The sequence below is a fragment of the Argiope bruennichi genome, chromosome 1 (genome assembly GCF_947563725.1).
Source record: "Argiope bruennichi chromosome 1, qqArgBrue1.1, whole genome shotgun sequence".
Lineage (NCBI taxonomy): Eukaryota > Metazoa > Arthropoda > Arachnida > Araneae > Araneidae > Argiope > Argiope bruennichi.
In genome coordinates this window covers 126,399,823-126,418,021 of record NC_079151.1, presented here as the reverse complement: position 1 = coordinate 126,418,021, position 18,199 = coordinate 126,399,823, and the positions used below count along the sequence as shown (strand labels likewise).

The window sequence follows — 18,199 nt, the reverse complement described above, 5'->3', positions numbered from 1 at the left end:
TTGGACAATGAAAAAATTACCATAATGTTTGTTCTCAGATATGAATCGGAAAAGAAATAGAAGGACAAGAACGATGCAGCTTCAGTTCTTTCGTCGTTTAAATAAAAGTTTGTTCATTTGAGAAGGAAAGTTTAAATAAAGAATTAAACTTTAAGGAAAGTTATTTAAAGTTAATTTAAATAAAGATATTAAAGAGCCGCAATCGTAGATTAAGAGCTTAGGCTTACATAAAAAAAAAGTAAATTTAGGAAAATAGTTTTTATAAGTTTACAGTTTAAGAGATTTTTTTTAATTCTCTTAAAATTTATAGAGATATCATACAGGATACAATCTGGTAAACATTTTAGATCGATATCTGTATTGTTCTTTCAAAATTTGTTGACTACTTCGCTAAAGATTCCGATAAATCTTTGTAAGCAATTATCACTCTCTCTGTATTTGTTGTATGAAAAAAAAGCTATTATTCTATAATTTTAGTTGATCAATATTTAGAGAAAAAAAATGAAAAGTTAGCATGTATAAGAAGAAAACATTTATCAATATTCAATTTTTTAATACTAAATTAATATTTACAAATAGTCATCAGAAATGAATTCAATTTTAACAACCGACAAAATATTAAATTAAAATTTAGTTTGTTTCAATTTTTCCTTGAAATTCAGCCATTATGATACCATATGAAATCGTGAAGAATAAGAATTTTACAAGAATTATTTTTCTGAACATGAATTCGGGTCTGTTGCGGTACCGCGATGACTTGCTGGTAATATATCGGTTACGAAGGGTTTCAAGTTCGAGACTCAATTCCACTAAAGAGCCAGCGTGTAAGCGAGTTTTGTGCATGTTAAATCCGTCGGGTGCAAACGTCCTCCCGCTAATGTGGTGCGAAAGTTTGGAGAGGGGTTGCCAGCTCCGGTGTCGTTATCGTTATCTGACTGCTGTTCAAAATTACGAGGTCCATCCCAAAATAGCCTTAGTGTTGCTTTAAAAGCGGAACGTTAATATAAATAAAGAGTTCATAAGTCTTCCGGATTAATAGCTTTTTATTTAAGAATAAAAAATCACTGTTAAAATTTCCCACTTCTTTTTTCGGTCTCATATCACGGAGAAAATATAACGACCATTTTTTTGATGAGCAAAACACCAAAGTTGGTGTTATGTATTTTTTCATGCCGAGGTGTAATTTAGTTATATTATTTATGAATATAACTATCCTCACTTACGGTTAATATACGTTGAATATTATTCTTATCTTGTAGGCCAACAGACATTAGAAAAAAAATTAAAATACAGCTGTAGTTTTGTAGTAATATTTTGAACAAATTTTACAGACACTAGATATTTATCTTAGCTTTCAAATGTAGCAAACGATTTTAAAAAAGAATAGCAAGTACTATTCTTTTTCAAAATTCATAGATTTTTTTTCTAAAACTCATAGAAACTCAAACTATTTTGAAGTTATAAGTTATTATTAATACATATGAGTATTGGATTCATCTTCTGTGCGTGTAGCGTATATATGGTGAAAAAGAAGTAGAAATATGAACACAGAAGACACAATTTACTGATTAATATTTATAGAATACTTCTTTAACTTTTTCTGAGGTTCTCTTTGTGCTTTTTTAAAAATTAGGCTCATAGGTTATTGCTTTTTATGCTCTAAATTGATTAGTAATAATAATGTTTCAATCATTTCTTTTTCTGTGATATCTTGATAGAATATTTAATTCCCAAATGCATATTTGGAACAGATTTAATATATTGAGAAGAATTTAATATATTGTTTAAATTTACGGAATAAATAATACTTTTGCATAACTTCTATAATAAAGACGTGTTTGTGCACTTTAGGCCCTCCTTAACGAACAGCGAATTAAGCATGTTCATCAATGCCCTTCTGGTCACCTGCCACAGCCCTCGACAGTTCTACGGCAACAACTTGGTGAAACGTCTCAAGGAGCAAGTGGAGGAATCCGGGAACTTCACGCACCCTCTGGCTTACTTAACGCTCTGCAATGCCAACGAATCCTGGCCTCTCAGAGCTATTTCAGATCTTAATAGTATATTGAGCAGCGATTCTGAATATCCTTTTGTGAAAGGTATTTGCATTTTGATGTACATTTCATGGTTTAACATTTCAAAAAACCATAGCTCGATTGCCATTTATAGAATATTCGATTTAATGCTTGTTTGTTTGTTCTGGGTGTTTTCATGCAAACAGTGACGATATAAATCTAACGGAATTATAATAGTCGTCTTTGGCAATTAGTTCAATTGCTGGGTAAAGTTGTCTAATATTTTCAATTAAATACTTTCAAGCAGCAATCATCAACAAAGTATTTTTAAGCTTCAAATACTGATAGTTATATAACTCATACTGTAATAGATGTCTTACGCCGTTTTATTCCTTGCACTATATGTATATATATATATAATTTTCTATTAGCTTCCTGAAAACTAATATTAAATTGAAGCGTAAGTGATTAAACTTCAAAAAAAAATACAAAAACTCTTTCTTGCGGAAACCAAATATATTTTTGAGAACTTAAGTACAAAAAAAAAAAAAAAGACAGAATCGATCAGCAAAATCGATGCAAAAATATATTTGCTGAAACCATACATTTTTTTTTTAAATATAGGTATAGGAAACAAAATCGTTCAGAACTGAAGTCTTATACACGTTAGAGAATATTTTTTAAATAATTTATGCAATATCTAAAAAAATATTCAGCAAAACATTTCTATAATTCATCAAAAATTCAATTTTTAGTTTTATATTCAAAGGGATTTAAAACTGATACGATAAAAATATTTTATTTTGTTTCAGCCAATGAATGTACTTCTGAAAAAATTATGAAACCTAAATTTTATACAGTCTTTTGTTACATAGGAAACGAATTTCACTAGATAATCTTGACACTTCAACTTAAATTTGAAAAAAAAAATCGTATTTTCTTAGACCAAATCTCATCGAGTTATGTACTTTCGAATATCACTATTTTGAAAACAATCTGCAATTTCAACAACTTATAAAATAGTAGTATTCAAATATCTTTAAATCATTTAATTTTAGCCTCAATAGAGTGCATTTTTTTATTTAAAATATTAGTGTCTCAAGACTTTTTTACTAGCTATGATTCATAGGATCAACGATCTGTAGGATAACATAAAATTCGTGATTCATCAGAACAGTTACAAACTCAGACTGCATAAAATATAATTATTTACTTCATTCAGGTTACTTTTTATTATTAGATGTATATACTTAATACTAATTATTTAGAAATTTGAAGAATGGACATTCTTTATTTATATAAACCATGTTTCATTTAAATACAGTACACTCCCGAGTATCGGGACTAATGTGGCGGAAGAACAGGCCGGATAACAAAATTGCCGAATTCTATGAACTTCTTTTTTTGGCCACCAATACAAGAAAACAAAGTTTTTATACCCAAACTCAGTTTTATAATACGTATTTTTTTACTTCTTATTGAGTACGAAGCCCTCCATTCATTTCAAGCCACGAAGAATATGAACGTGGCTTCGGCTCGGTGAGTCATAGAAGTAGTTGCTGGTAAAGTGTCAAGTTGAAATAGAAATCACTGTACCGATAGTTTATATATGTTTATATACTGCAATGCAAGAATTTATTAGAGAAAATTAAGTTAAAGGATATAAACTGTTCAATTTTTAACATTTAATTGTGGTGTACTTAAAAAAACATTAAACATACACCAAGAACAATTTACGATTACTGTACTTGCTATGCAGTTATAATCAGGAATAGTGCACAAATTGAGGTCCATTGCACACTGACAAAACGATGAACAACGAGCAGAACGCTGCTCTTTTCCTGTCACAATTTGCATTTTGCATACGATACGAAGGAGGATGGTAGCAGACTCCCGCTCTTGGCAATGTTACCAATCCTCGACTCTCCTCAATTAATTATGATAAAGAAAACTAGGCCAAATAGTCCCGAACCGGATACTCGAGAGCGTACTTACTACAAAATTACTAAACTAATAATATAGATATGTTAAAAAACATTTTTCATACGTTCACAGAAACATTTTTATTACACTTATCTATCTAAATATATCATGTTTCATTCTTATTTCATTTCTTACGGATACATACTAAAAATTACACTTTTTGAATTTAGTTTTCAATAAAAGTGAACTTCATTTTTAATTTCAGTCTTTGTCAACTTGACGGCAACCTGTTGATAAAAGCTAATTTTTCCCATGCTCGAGAAACATGTTAATGCGAGTTAAATTTTATTTTTACTTTGTGAGAAAAAGTCTTTGAAAAATATGCTTTTATTATTTCTTAAAAATCGAAATAGAAACTTAATTTATTTGGTAAAAATTTATTATCATTGATAAGATAATTTTTCCAATTTTAACTTTTGTACTGCAATATTTTCAGATCTTATAGCAGAAAAACGCCATAATTTCCCTTAATATTTAATTAACCCAAAATTAAATTCAAAATTTAATAGAATCGATGCACATTCTCACCCTCCAAAATATAAATATATGCTAATTTTGAATCCACATATGTGCATGCACACGCACACCCGCCCACCAATTTATGTTTTTAATTTTATATTTCTATTGAAATACAAGACATAACGCACTAGATTCTATAAGTGTTATTAATTTTGAACTTTCTAAAATAAAAATAAAAAATGTTTGAGATGTTCATGTTTAACCACAAATTTACTTCCTCCACTGTCGAATAAGATTTCTTCTAGTTTCGGAATGAATGACCGTATTCATTCAACTTATGAAAACTTGAGATTATATGTTACCTCACGTTGCAGGTGAATATTCCAGAGAAGTAAATATTGGGACAATTAATATTTGCTTTATATAATCGTTTATAAGGATACGCATCTAATATTAAGAAAATTCAATAATTTAACAAAAGATTCTTCAGATACAATTACTTATAACGATACACTTAGTATCTTAGTCACTGTTCAACTAATGAATTTTGATGAGCTGGCATCTTGGAAGCTGTGCATAAAATGGATCAGCTGTATTATGAACTCAGCATTGTTAAATGGGTAGATAAATTAGCAGCTGTTTGCAAATCGAGAGTGTGCACATTCAATCAGAATTGGACGCTGAAATGAGAATCCGAGTTAGTATTCCATGATGGAATTCCAGATGGGACGTGTACCACTCACCATGGTTGGTGGTGCTCTTAACTGGTACATATAGACTCTTAACTGCTCTTAACTGGTACACATAGAAGCACTTAAGCGTCTGCACTTGTAGATGCTCAATGCTTCGTGAAGATATTTACTTTTAAAGATTTGGGTAGTCGTAGCTCTTTAAATCACCAATAGATTCGAAATTGCTCAAGCAAGATGGTTAATAAAGTTTATGTTACTGTAAATATAGATGGCCTATGAAATATTTCGAAAAAAAAAGGAATTATCGGATTAAAAAATTGTTTAAATTTTAAGTAATTCATATTTATTTATGTTAATTTCATTGCATTGCTTACCTTAGAATCCATCCTGGTTTGCTGACACTGGTGACATGTTTTCCTTGGCAATATAAAGAGGTACCGCTTAATGGATTTCAACCCAGTTGAGTTTCTGACATGCGACCTTTTGTACTGTGAGAGACAATGTATGGCTATCTCGCAAGATATTTTTCACCCTTTTTCTCTTTCTCAATGTCTCTAAATTTTGCAGAACTGTTTAAAATTAATCCTCAATTATAAAAACAAATAATATGGTCAAAATTACGCGAATTTAATTATATAATACCAACCAAATATTATGAGTTCACGAATTTAAACCGCAGTTAAAGTAAATATCCTATTATATAATATCGAACTTCACAAGTTCTAAAGTAGATTGTTTATAACCGAATAATTAGTTTCCGAGCAGTACAGTAATTTAACTTTTTCTGCCATATTTTATAGAAATAGCAATGCCTCGAAATAGGCATATTGGAATTGGATTCTAGTTGTATGACTATGTTCATGTGAAATAATGATTTTGATATACGTCCTCTAATATTATCAATTTCAGATCTACAAGCAATGGCTCTCATGGCTTTATCTTGCGAGGCAAATCGCACCAGCAACATCACAAACAATATGCTCAGCAACAGTACTTTAACATTATACAAGGCGACGATACAGCATTTCAAAAAGCTCCAAACTCATGATGGCAGTTTTGGAAATGTTTATACCACAGCTTTAATAACTCAAGTAAGTTATTCTATTTCAGAATGACACTTTTAGAAAGGTTACGGTCAGTTATGGTTTTATTTTGTTGAGAGAAAATCAACAAAGTTTATCTAATAGTATTCAAAAGATATCTTTACCCTTAAGACCACCAATAGAAAACTTGGATCTCTAATGGTATTTATCATATATATTATTTACAGTTCAGTGAATTATGAGGTGCAACTGCGATGTATCTGTCAAAAATATCCGAACACTTTGTAATGTTCATAATCTATAAGAGCTAAATTCAAGAAAAATATGGCACTGGACATGTTTAATTTAGTTTAGTTATATTAACTTCCCGTTTGAAGCAACACTAGGACTATTTTGGGACGGACTTCGTAATTTTGAACCGCGGTCAGATGACGAGGACCCCATTGTCATCTATGTACCCCATTGTCATCATACCAATCCATAGTGATCCTAGCAACATGACAAGTTGCGTTGTTATCCTGGATATAACAATGATACAACCTGTAAAATTGCAACAGCGTAGGAAGTACATTTTTGTTTAAAATAATGGAGTAGAAGTCGGGATTGAGCTTACCATGACTTGGGATCAAGGGTCCCTGTCCATACCACGAGAAACATCCCCAGACCATGATTTCGCCTCCGCCAACTTTACTGTAGGCACAATGCATTCTGACAAAAGGCTCTCTTCATGCATACACCAAACCCAGATTCTGCCATCCGACTGGTAGAGATTGAACCTTAATTCGTCACTCTAGAGAACTTGTTATCACTCATCTACAGTCCAATTTCGACGTTCCCTGCCCCACCCCAACCGAGCAACACCGTTGTATTTTATACTCAAAGGTTTATGGGGGGCAACACCATCATGGAAATCAAACAAATGTTCTTCCTTGCGGATAGTATTTATCGAAACAGCAGTCTTTTTAACCTTGGATTTATTAATATAGATATTAGATATTTTAAATTAAATTCTATTTTATATCTACTGTAGGCTCTCCTATCGAGTGGTCAAGAGCTAGCCAAGGACTGGAATCTGACTGCAACCGTTAAATACTTGATAAAAGAGCTGAACTCTCCTTCTGTAAATTTCTTGGCGATATACTTGACTCTGCCCATCTTGAACGAGAACACTCTCGTGGACATTTCGAATGTAGACTGTTCAGATAATCCACGGACTCATCGAGATGGTGAGAAGATTTTATTTTAATCTGTCCAAATATTGTTTATGTTGGGTTTAGAAAGCTGGGAAATATAATTTGCATGTTCAATGGTAATTATGAATGTTTATGTTCAGAACTGGTCCAGTTCCAATGGTTTGAACTGATGCCAAATAATTTAAATCCAATTTTATACAAATTGTTGTTGTAAACTACTTCTGCTGTCAAATTTGGTTTTGCCAAATGCGGCTATTGTTTGTCAACGGATTCTAAACCCCACCTCGCTTTTGCGCATGCGTTGGGAGAGGTTTAATTTGGCAAACTAGGAGCGAGTGAAAAGATGAAAGGAGGAGATGCTTACATTTAACAATAAAATAAATCCCGGAAAAGCGCATATCCTACCGCGTGTAAATTTTTAGTCAGATGGAGTCGTCGAATAGTGGATCTCAGAATACTGAAACGAACAGTAGACATGTGTTCGAGGACATTAAGGTAATCTAGGTTAAATCTCAATATAATCGTTTCTGGGCATACTGAAAATCTCAAACCTATGAATCCCCAGCTACATCTCCCTCTAGAAACTAATAAAACAATTTAGACATTTTTTTTACAATTACTAGTTCACAAGAAATGATTTGAAACGAGGATTGCTTTAGCCAATTAAATCGGAATACCATATATGGTATAAAGAAGGTGAATTTGGTTGGTTGTTTAGGTTTTTTGGCTCAAAAGCCATATCTGTCCATGCTGCGTGAATCAAATGGCAAGAAGCATTTCAAAGATATTTAAAAAAATTATTCCGATTAAAAACTAGGCAAGATTAAAAATTCAATCGCAAGCCGATGCATTAAAACGGTATTTAAAAAAACATGATTCATGATTCAAAACATTTATAAAACATGTATTTGAAAAACAAACATCCATGAAAAAAGTAAAAGTCCTTAATTGCTGACACACGAAAAAAGATTCCAAACTGAACAAAACTTAAATAAAATGCATCAAACCAATTGTTTGTTAAAATTTAAAAATATTAGACTGAGGTTTCTCACCCAGTAGTTCAAGCATGTCTGTAGAAACTGCATTAAAAATCGTAGCCGATGATTATTAAAAGCAGGACAATCGATTAAAACATGACTACACTTAAAACTGTATGGCATGTCGTGTAAAGAAGGTGAAATTTAAAGGATATAATTTAGGTGTCTTATGGTGGTCATATTGCACCTACAAATTTAAGTATTCGTAGCACAATCTCTTTTTAGAGGGTGGCACATTCACACACCTCATAGAACACAGATGGAGAAAAACCATATCGGAACTGGGACTCGAACCCGGGACGCCCAGATCAAGAGGGAAACCGCTACCCCTATAAGGAAATTTAAGTTAAATTTAATAGAGATCTCGTGAAATCTTGAAATTGTATTGAAAAACATGAATGCAAAAAAGGAATGATAAAAAAGAAAGGCAAATCCAATTTTTCTTTTTTCTTTTTAAAGCTCACAGTTTTTGAATAAAATATACTAGCATGAAAAAAATATTTATGTTCTGTGTCTTTTTTTTTTTTTTTTTTTTTTGAAAATACCCAATAAAATCAGGAGCAAGTACTCGACAATTTGTCAAAACGATCCAAATATCTTTTTTGAAAATGCTGTGGATAAAACTATTTTAAAGTTATTATTGTAATTAAAGGTTGTTTTAAGTGAATTCCGGTATTGCTAAGAGATTGTTAAATATCGTTTGTGACATCATAAATTCCTGATAAATTTTCTTTCTATTTATTTTACAAATAATTATTCCAGCATTTTCGTCATTTATCTGAATATTCTCTATTTAATTTCCAAAAATGTTTTTGAAAAATTTCTATCTATACTTATAATAAAGCTCAATGTGTGTGTGTGTGTGTGTGTGTGTGTGTGTGTGTGTGTGTGTGTGTGTGTGTGTGTGTGTGTGTGTGTGTGTGTGTGTTGGCGCTCTACAGGCCAGGTCATTTGACATACAGCTATCAAATTTGGTACATGTATACCTTAGAGGTCGGGAATGTGCACCTGGGGTCCCGTTTTTTGAAATTTTAATTAGAATTTTAAATATTAATTAAAAACTAACTTTCCCGCCAAAAAAATCTTCCTTTTTCCCCACCGCCAACTTTTCCGCCAAAAAAATCTTCCATTTCCCCAACCGCCAAATGAGTACGGCTTCAGTTTTTTTTTCTCCCAACAGTAATGAGGCTAGGGTTAACGTTTTTCGGCGGATTATTTCAAACGATTCTGTTTATTTTCTTAATGTTTTATGCATTTAAAGTTAAACATTGTTAATTAATCCATGTTTCAGAATCATTCTGAAGTACTTTTGAATTAAAATAACACAGAATAAAGGAAATTAAAAATGTATAATCTGCATAGCGTTACCCCAACTGGCGTAGAAAAATTCAAGCATTTGCGTTACCTAACTGGCGAAGAAAATTCACGCATGCGCATTGTTCTGATCGTTGTCATGACAACCACTATCAACGGATGATTTAAATTATTTTTAGGTTAGTTGCATGCTTTTGTAAGTAAATTGTATTTATGTTATATATTTTTTGTATATTCTTATAGTTTTAAGTACATCGTTTTTTAAGTAGTTTTTTTTTAACCTGTTTTCAATGATTTAAATTATTTTTAGGTTAGTTGCATGCTTTTGTAATTAAATTGTATTTATGTTAGTTATATATTTTTTGTATATGCTTATAGTTTTAAGTACATCGTTTTTTAAGTAGTTTTTTTAAACCTGTTTTAGACCGATTATTTTTAGCGATTCATTTTATTTTCTTAGTGTTTGATGCATTTAAAATGAAACATTGTTAATGAATCGATCTGTTCATGATGAATCTGAGAAAATTTTGTTGACAAATTCTTGAGATATTACATAAATTAAGAAAGATATTCTTTAGTGCCCATAAAGTTTAAACGCTCAGTGACTCTATTATCAGTAATCATATTATTAAAAAAATGCTTTGTTTCAGTAAAAAATATTATTATATTAATTGCAGATTAATCATTTACACTTTAATTTAAAGCATAAATTCTACGAGGGGTAACAGAAAATGAGAGAGATACATATCACGTTATGACTGAAGGCCTTTATAATATTATGAGTGAATTATATGATTATCAAAATTTGAAGTTTTAAAATATTTTGCTGAAGAATCTATTAAAGTTGGAATTGCATAAAATATTTAATTATTAAAATTTTAACGAACATTAAGATTGGCGAACCGGCTGGTCGTCAAAGGCGGCTAGTATTAAATAAATGGTGCTTAAATAATAGCTTTAGAAAATTAATTTCAAAATGCTTTTGATTGCAGATCTTGTTAATGAAGTCGGTGACTATCTAGGAGCGAAAATACGAGTGGCATATTCTTTATACATAGGGGACGAAAAGGACGTCATACATTCTATTTCCCTCAGAGTACCAGAAAATTACACGGCTGCCGAAGTCATGGAATTAGCTGCAATTGAAGATCCGAAATACAAGTGATTTGTTATTTTCCCCTAGTATTGTTAAGTCCTAAGTTAGGAATACTCTTAGATTATAAAAAAATTTCACTATGATACAAGTGTTTTTCTAAATTCTTCGCAGGAAAATTTCTATCATCACGTCTGTATGCTTATTTGTGTTGTTTGTATGTGTAACCTGTGTTATTTTCGATAAAACGTGAGGAAGCTACTTTCTGTTAAAAACTGCATAATAAACAATTCACAATTCACCTTTTTTAAGGAGACAATGGACTTTGAAATGACCAAAAATGGAAGAAAACTTGCAATTTTATTTCTATCGTTTCATTAACAAAATACACGTTTATATTTAACTAAAATAGTGTTATAAGAGGTATTTTTCTATAAAATAATAATTTGAGGAGCTAAGACGAAAAAAGTGCATCTTAATGCCTTTTCTGTAAATGATATTGTAATTAGTTTTAAATATATTTGAAATGTTTCAGTAATCTTAATTTTTGAAGAAATGAAATGAAATTAATAATAAAGATTTCGGTCAAACACTAAAAGAAAGTGAGGTATGCATTTGATGTTTCGAGTTTTTTTTAGCTCGTTAAAAGTCAATTTTAGTTCTGGAAAACATAAAATAGCTATGAAAATTTAGTAAGTCTGCATTAAAATGTTCCTAAAAAATTAGCATTTAATTGGAAATTGCAAAATCATACGCAGTTTTGTTCCAAAAAAAATTTAAATTGGATAGTAAGAAAAAATATTACAAAAAAATTAACAATTAAATCGCTTGAAATATTTTAACATTTTTAAAAATTATATAGCTTTTAAATTTAAAAAAATATATATATTTCGTTTTAAAATGTTTTTAAGAAATTTTCGTATTTATACTTTAATATATATTCATAAAAAATTTCATAACTCTGACTCAATAATTCCCAAAACTGTCTTATGGAATCCACTGTCCCATTAATTTGACAAAAACAAACAAGCATCGTGTAAAGTAATGCTGCTTTGAGTAAGCATTGTGCTTTTAGCTCTTCCTTAGTTTGGGGATATATTCTCTGTGAGTTATAAATTTAGTTCAACAAATTACAAAAAATTACGGAGATATAAGCGAGAAAATTATAAATTATTATATGTAAATAATAACTTACTTCACAATTAAGAATTGTAGTTTAATACATTTCTTTGCAGATTTGAATGGAAAACAATGCTGGGAAAAATGTACGTTTATGAAATTGCAAACATAACAAATGATCCTGAAGCTGGCAAATTCTGGTTGCTGTATATAAGTTCTGCTAATTCTGAGCCATTATTTCATTTAACAAAAGGTAAGATGGCTTTCTAATAATAAATAAAGTCTTGATTCTTTAAGAAATATTAAAATTTTCTTACTCTTGATACTTATTTTCAAAATTCAAAATATTTAAATCACACATCAATCTTTTAAATATAAAATAACAATTAAAGTATTGTTGCGACGCCATTGCATTACTTCTCATTCACGAATTTGTCCTTGATCTGTGACATCATCAGCCGTGACATAAGAGAGAATTTGAAGCGATGTGATGAGGCCATCTGATTGGTCTTTCATTACATCATTGTATGATGTCAGAATTTTAGTATAGTCTCATCCGATATAAAAAACGGTGTGACTTAGTTCTGTTCGTGTTCCTTTCATGTGTTGATCATGTCTTTGTGCTGTGCTATGTATTAATAAAGGGATTTTAACTCGTAGGAAATGAGTATATCTCATTCCAATAACCAGAGCATAAGAAATTTGCAGAACCTGTAGTTTACAGTTGTAACAAGTATAGTTAAAAAACATTAAAAGCATATAAATAAGGATTCTTTGGAATTCATATACCTTATAATTTTTAAATTATTGTCTCTTTAATAAAAATTCAATTTCTATTTGTAATATTACTGGTTCATCAAATAAAATTAACTAAAAAAAATCAACACTTTCAAAATTTATAGGTACTATGTTATTGCTGCTCTTCGCCAATACATTTATTTGTAATTCTTCTTAAATGTTTGAGAGAACATTAAATGATTAGAGTATTAAATCGGTGAGAAGAGGTAATATTCAGTAAGTAATAGTAACTCACTATTAATTTAGTGAGGTAATATTTAAATAAGTAAAATGATAATCTAATTCAGTTCTTAAAATAGATACGCATAGAATCTCCTTTATAACAAGTTATTTTCCCTTTCTTCAGGATTACTTTAATGAAAAGATTTTTTTGTAGCTTCTGGTAGAAGAAAACAGTACAGAATTAATCATAATAGAAAGAAATAAGAATATTAAGCTAATATAAATATTTTAAAGAGTGAAATATTGCTTATAGTAAAATAGTGAAACTATCTATTTGTTATTTTTTTAAAAATGAAATCATAATATAACTCAATTACGAATTGTTATAAATTTTAATCTTCATTGTATTTTCCTATCACATAGAATACTCCTTTGAAGAAACTTTTGTAGGTTCAAAAGATGTAATATGTACAGAACAATTATAATTTGCCGGCGTCCTGGCATAGGGGTAGCGCGTCTTCCCCGTGATCTGGGCGTCCCGGGTTCGAGTCCCGGTTTGGGCATGGTTGTTCTTCTGTTGTTCTATCTGTGAGATGTGTGAATGTGCCCTCCTGTAAAAAGGGGTTGTGCAAGCGAATGAGTGATGCGCGAGTGGCAAAGTCGTACTCTTGGCCCTAGTTGGCGCTGCTATAAAAAATAAGAGACGTTCCCCCTCAGGCTTAAATCGCTGTCTTCGTAACAGTGGGCTTGTCAGTGGCAAGTGCCATAAGAAACAAACAAACACAATTATAATTTAATGAAATAATAGCACGGAAGGGAATTTTTTGTATTTATTTCAAAAATAATTTGTCCACGAATGAAATTTTTCAAAACACAATTCCAATAATCACATGGAATTTGTTAAAGCAGGCAATATTATTACGAATCTGTAATATCGTTTCCCTGTCATTCACTTTTATGACTGTAAATAAAGATTTACAGGAATTCTTTAGGATCGTTGAAAGAATGATTTGTTGAACCCTAATCATGCAACCTTTTGGTAACTTGGCCGCGAATTTGCCGAAATATGTGAAGATTTTGGAAAATACAAAACTTTTAGTTCTATATTAAAAATAAAGACACAGAGATACGCTTGGTGAATTCTATTTTTTATCACATACTGAAAGGGGACTACATAAAGCTGAGGCGTCCAGACAAGCAAGTCATTACATTTCTCAAATACAGTTCGGAGAGCGTGTTAAGTTGTTGACAAATTATTGTCTTTATATAGTTGCTGAATATCATTGCTATTATTAATTAGCGATTTTCCATCTTCTGGTGCTAAAAGTGTGGGTTTTTTTTAGTAAATGGTAGTTGTGTTTTTATTATTACGGTCCGTCTTTGTTGAAATATTACTAAAAGAAAGCATCACTTTTCTTTATCTAGCTTTTAGGATTTCATTCATCGACACTAGGGATTGCAATACCGGACCAAAATTTCAATACCGGTATTCGGTATTTTTTAAATCTTAATACCGGGATACCGGTTTGAATACCGGTATTAGAAATTTTAAAAAAAGAAAGAAAACACAGGTGTTTCTTTGCTTTACTTGTCAGTTTTGTTAGAGAGCGTAAATATGACAAAAATAATTTGTAACTTATAAATTATAACAGTATATAATCACAAAAAAGTAAAAAAACATCTTATTTATCTAAATCACAAAAAAAAGTGTAAATATCACTATTCAGTCTGTGGTACTATTGCAAATTTTTGAAATGTGATCTTAAAAAACATAATGCATCAGTTGTACTGTCATTAAGCCTGAAAAGTAATTTTGTGTAAAAATTACCAGCTGTCGAAAACGCTCTTTCGGCATCTACGCTAGTTGGTGGTACTGTTAGCAATGTGCGATATGCTTTTTCCAAGTAATTACCTCTAAATCCCTCATCTTCAAATAAATCGATTTCTCGTCGCATGGTTTTGGATATAACTGATTTCTGTATTGTAATTTGGTTCGTTGAAATTTTTTTATTTATCGCTAATTCTAATTTTTGTTCAAGAGACAATTCCTTATCACTATCGACAGTAGTGACATCATAATTTTCGATAACTGAACCGAATTTTTCTGAATGTGGATAGGTTTGTGGGTAAAAAATTTTAAGAAAATTTACTCTAAACTTAATCAGATTTGAATTGATTATTTTCTTTTCTTCTTTTTCATTTTCATTTTTGGAATCATTATAATTATGTAAATACCGTAAGACATTTTCTGTTTCGGCAAGCCTTTCTTCTGCGCGATTTCTCAATGTAACATATAATTCTTCAGATAGTGATGTGTGCTGTTCTTTCAGTGACTGCAACATGAAATTTATTGTTGCATTAGCTGTTAATAAATTAGAATCTCTCCGATATGCCTCAATAGTCAGTTTTATTGGAAGTAGAGCTAATATCGTTCTGGATATTAAGTCGAATTCACTATCTGAAAAATTAATTTACAGGTTTAAGTCGATTATTGCTTTTTGGATTGGATTTCTCAGTTTTAAAAATCGTTCCATCATTAGGAGTAAATTGTTCCAACGTGTTTTAGAAGTTAAGTTATTCTGTTTTATTTTCAGTTAGTATATATTTTAGTAATATATCCTTTTTATAGGGGAACGTTTAAATATCTTAACAATTTTTCAAACTTTATAAATTATAGGAAGCAATTCTTGATAGGTTAATATTTCATCCTCATTAGCAATATCTTTTACAACAATTACATTGTTATTATCTTCATTGTCAATATCACTCTCACTCTTACTCTTTTCAGAGTTGGAATCCGAAGTTTCTATATCCACAGTATTTGGATTCTTTTGTTCTTTATTTATTTATTTATTTTTGGTATAATATGTCTATTACTCCTAATTGAATTCCATGTGCATAGCACAACTGCTGATTTTCACCAATCAACTTTTCAACTTTTTTCATAATTGTTGTTCCTTCAGCCGTTATGGATACAATATTTTCTTTCAGGGGTAATCCATGTTTCGCTCATTTAGATATAAGCAATTAATTAAGCCAATAATTAGCTAATTAATTTCGCCCGTTAGGGAGACATAAAAACAAAACGTATACTATTTTGCTATGTTCGCGATACCTGAACATATAGTGGAGACAATTTAAAAAATTTTTAGTAAATACCGAAAAACCGGTATTTAAACTTGTGAATACCGGTATTACAAAAGTGTACAAATGGCTCAAAATACCGGTATTCGGTATCCCGGTATACCGGTATTGCAATCCCTAATCGACACCCATCAAGCAATTTTTCGTAACAATACTGAAAGTGGAAATGTTAGTATTGCTCTATTTGTAGATTTCAGAACAATCTTTCTGCATCTTGTTCAATATATCTGTTCTTGTTGTATCTTTTGTCTTATTTTGTATCTTGTTGTTTATATGTACTTAATATAAAGACCTGATATTTAATACTAAAGTATCAGGGCAGTCTTTAGTTCCTAGAAAAACAAATTTTAGTAATGGGACTAAGTAATTTGACACCATAAAAATTTAAAAAATATTAATAAAAATGTCAACCCTTTGTCTTATGTTAGGTGTTGACATCAAATTTTCCCAATTCCAAGAATCGCGCTGGGCCGCGGTAGCCTGCTGGTAAGGTCTCAGACTCGGAACCGGAAGGTATCAAGTTCGTGACCCGATTCCACTGAAGAACCATTGTGTAAGTGGGTCTGGTACATGTTAAAACCGTCCGAGCCAAACATTCTCCCGCTGGTGTGACGTGGGGTGTGCCATATCAGGTGTCGTCCTCGTCATCTGATCGCGGTTCAAAATTATGAGATCGACTATAGGCCTGTGTTGCTTTAAAATGGGAAGTTGATATAGCTGAACTAAACCAAGAATCACGCTAAATTCAAAATTGGCGCGCAATATTTATTGTGCATCATTTAACTGACTAAACGTTATTAAAAAATTCGAATATTTTATTGTTTTTTTAATATTTTTATAAGATAAAAAGAACTATATTTCAAATATGTGCGCATAAATTATTTTACACTTCTAAAATCTAGATTTTTAAAATTATTAACATTCTTTATTCTTATCAAAATTAAAATTTTCTCGTAAACTTATGCTTTCAGGGCCAGATGAAGTCATTATGGGTGACGGACAGCGCCTTATTTTATGGTACAAAACAGCAACAATTTGATGAATAGCGATAATGGGATACTGCAAAATGTTGAAATTGAATTTCTCCTTTACTGCAGAAGAATATATGTATTTTCACTGTCTGAATATTGTAAAATAAATAACTTATTGTAAGAATTGCGTTGTGTGAAATTTTTACATCATAACTCTCGCCTTCCAATTTAACATTCATCATTTTAAATTCAATGTAATCATATGCGTTCCTAAAGCTTTCATTGAGCATGTGATTAGATGAGTGTAAATCTGTCGGGAAACATAAATGCCAGACAGCTTTATACAAACTCTAGAAGGACAAAGTGGTTAAATAATTGAATCAAGTTAATATTATAATTCAGTTATTAAGTTAATATTATAATTCAGTTATTAAGTTAATTTATAATTCAGATTTGAAGCTTCACGAGGGATCTTCACATTTTAAGGAACCGATATAGCCTAATGACAAAATCTCGATTATGGTAACGGAAAGTTAAATGTTCGACATTTTATTCGTAGAAAATGAGACTGAGTTTATGGATCTAGTGTATTTAAAACCAGTTGAAAGTAAAATGTGACTGTTTTTTAGAAAGAGGAAATCAAATCAGATGTCATTTTGCATTCATTGGAGTAGTGACAGAAATTACTGAAAACGAGTATCTTCGACACATTTAATTAATGTATGAATTTCGAAACAAACTTCCGTGAAAGCGACTCATTTCTTCACTTGCAATCCCAACGAAGGTTTCTTGAGTTCATTGACAAAGAACTGTTGTATCTGCAGGAAGCTTGTTATGCACAGAAAAATGTACATGACTCCATAAAGGAAAGTCAAGACATATACAAAGACGCTTATATTTTTCTCTTGTTAGGCGAGCATCAAGATTAAATATAGCGTAACTTATTAGCATTTCAATACATTTATCGTTCCAAAATATATAATTTATTTACAAAAGAATATCACGTGCACAATTGCGAGCAAAGAATTTTATTTTCTTGTTATGTATCTCACTATTTATCTGATATACCTTACAATAACAATTTCTGAAAATTATCTTCTGCTTTTCATAAAGTTAAATTGTCAAGCAATCAAACCAAAGAACAGTGTAATTCATACAAGCAACTTTTTTTTTTAT

At 30.8% G+C, this 18,199-nt stretch overlaps 1 protein-coding gene across 1 annotated transcript in view; it reads left to right on the top strand.

Annotated features, from left to right (window-relative positions):
• Window positions 1-17,201, top strand: part of LOC129980506 (uncharacterized protein CG3556-like) — a 32,960-nt gene extending 15,759 nt beyond the window's left edge. Inside the window, exons 5-10 of the mRNA XM_056090840.1 lie at window positions 1,852-2,099; window positions 6,059-6,240; window positions 7,223-7,418; window positions 10,729-10,897; window positions 12,065-12,201; window positions 17,024-17,201. Of these exons, the coding sequence (XP_055946815.1) occupies window positions 1,852-2,099; window positions 6,059-6,240; window positions 7,223-7,418; window positions 10,729-10,897; window positions 12,065-12,201; window positions 17,024-17,091 (1,000 nt within the window). The 3' untranslated portion in view covers window positions 17,092-17,201. The remainder of the gene's footprint in view (window positions 1-1,851; window positions 2,100-6,058; window positions 6,241-7,222; window positions 7,419-10,728; window positions 10,898-12,064; window positions 12,202-17,023) is intronic.
• Window positions 17,202-18,199: the final 998 nt, after the last annotated feature.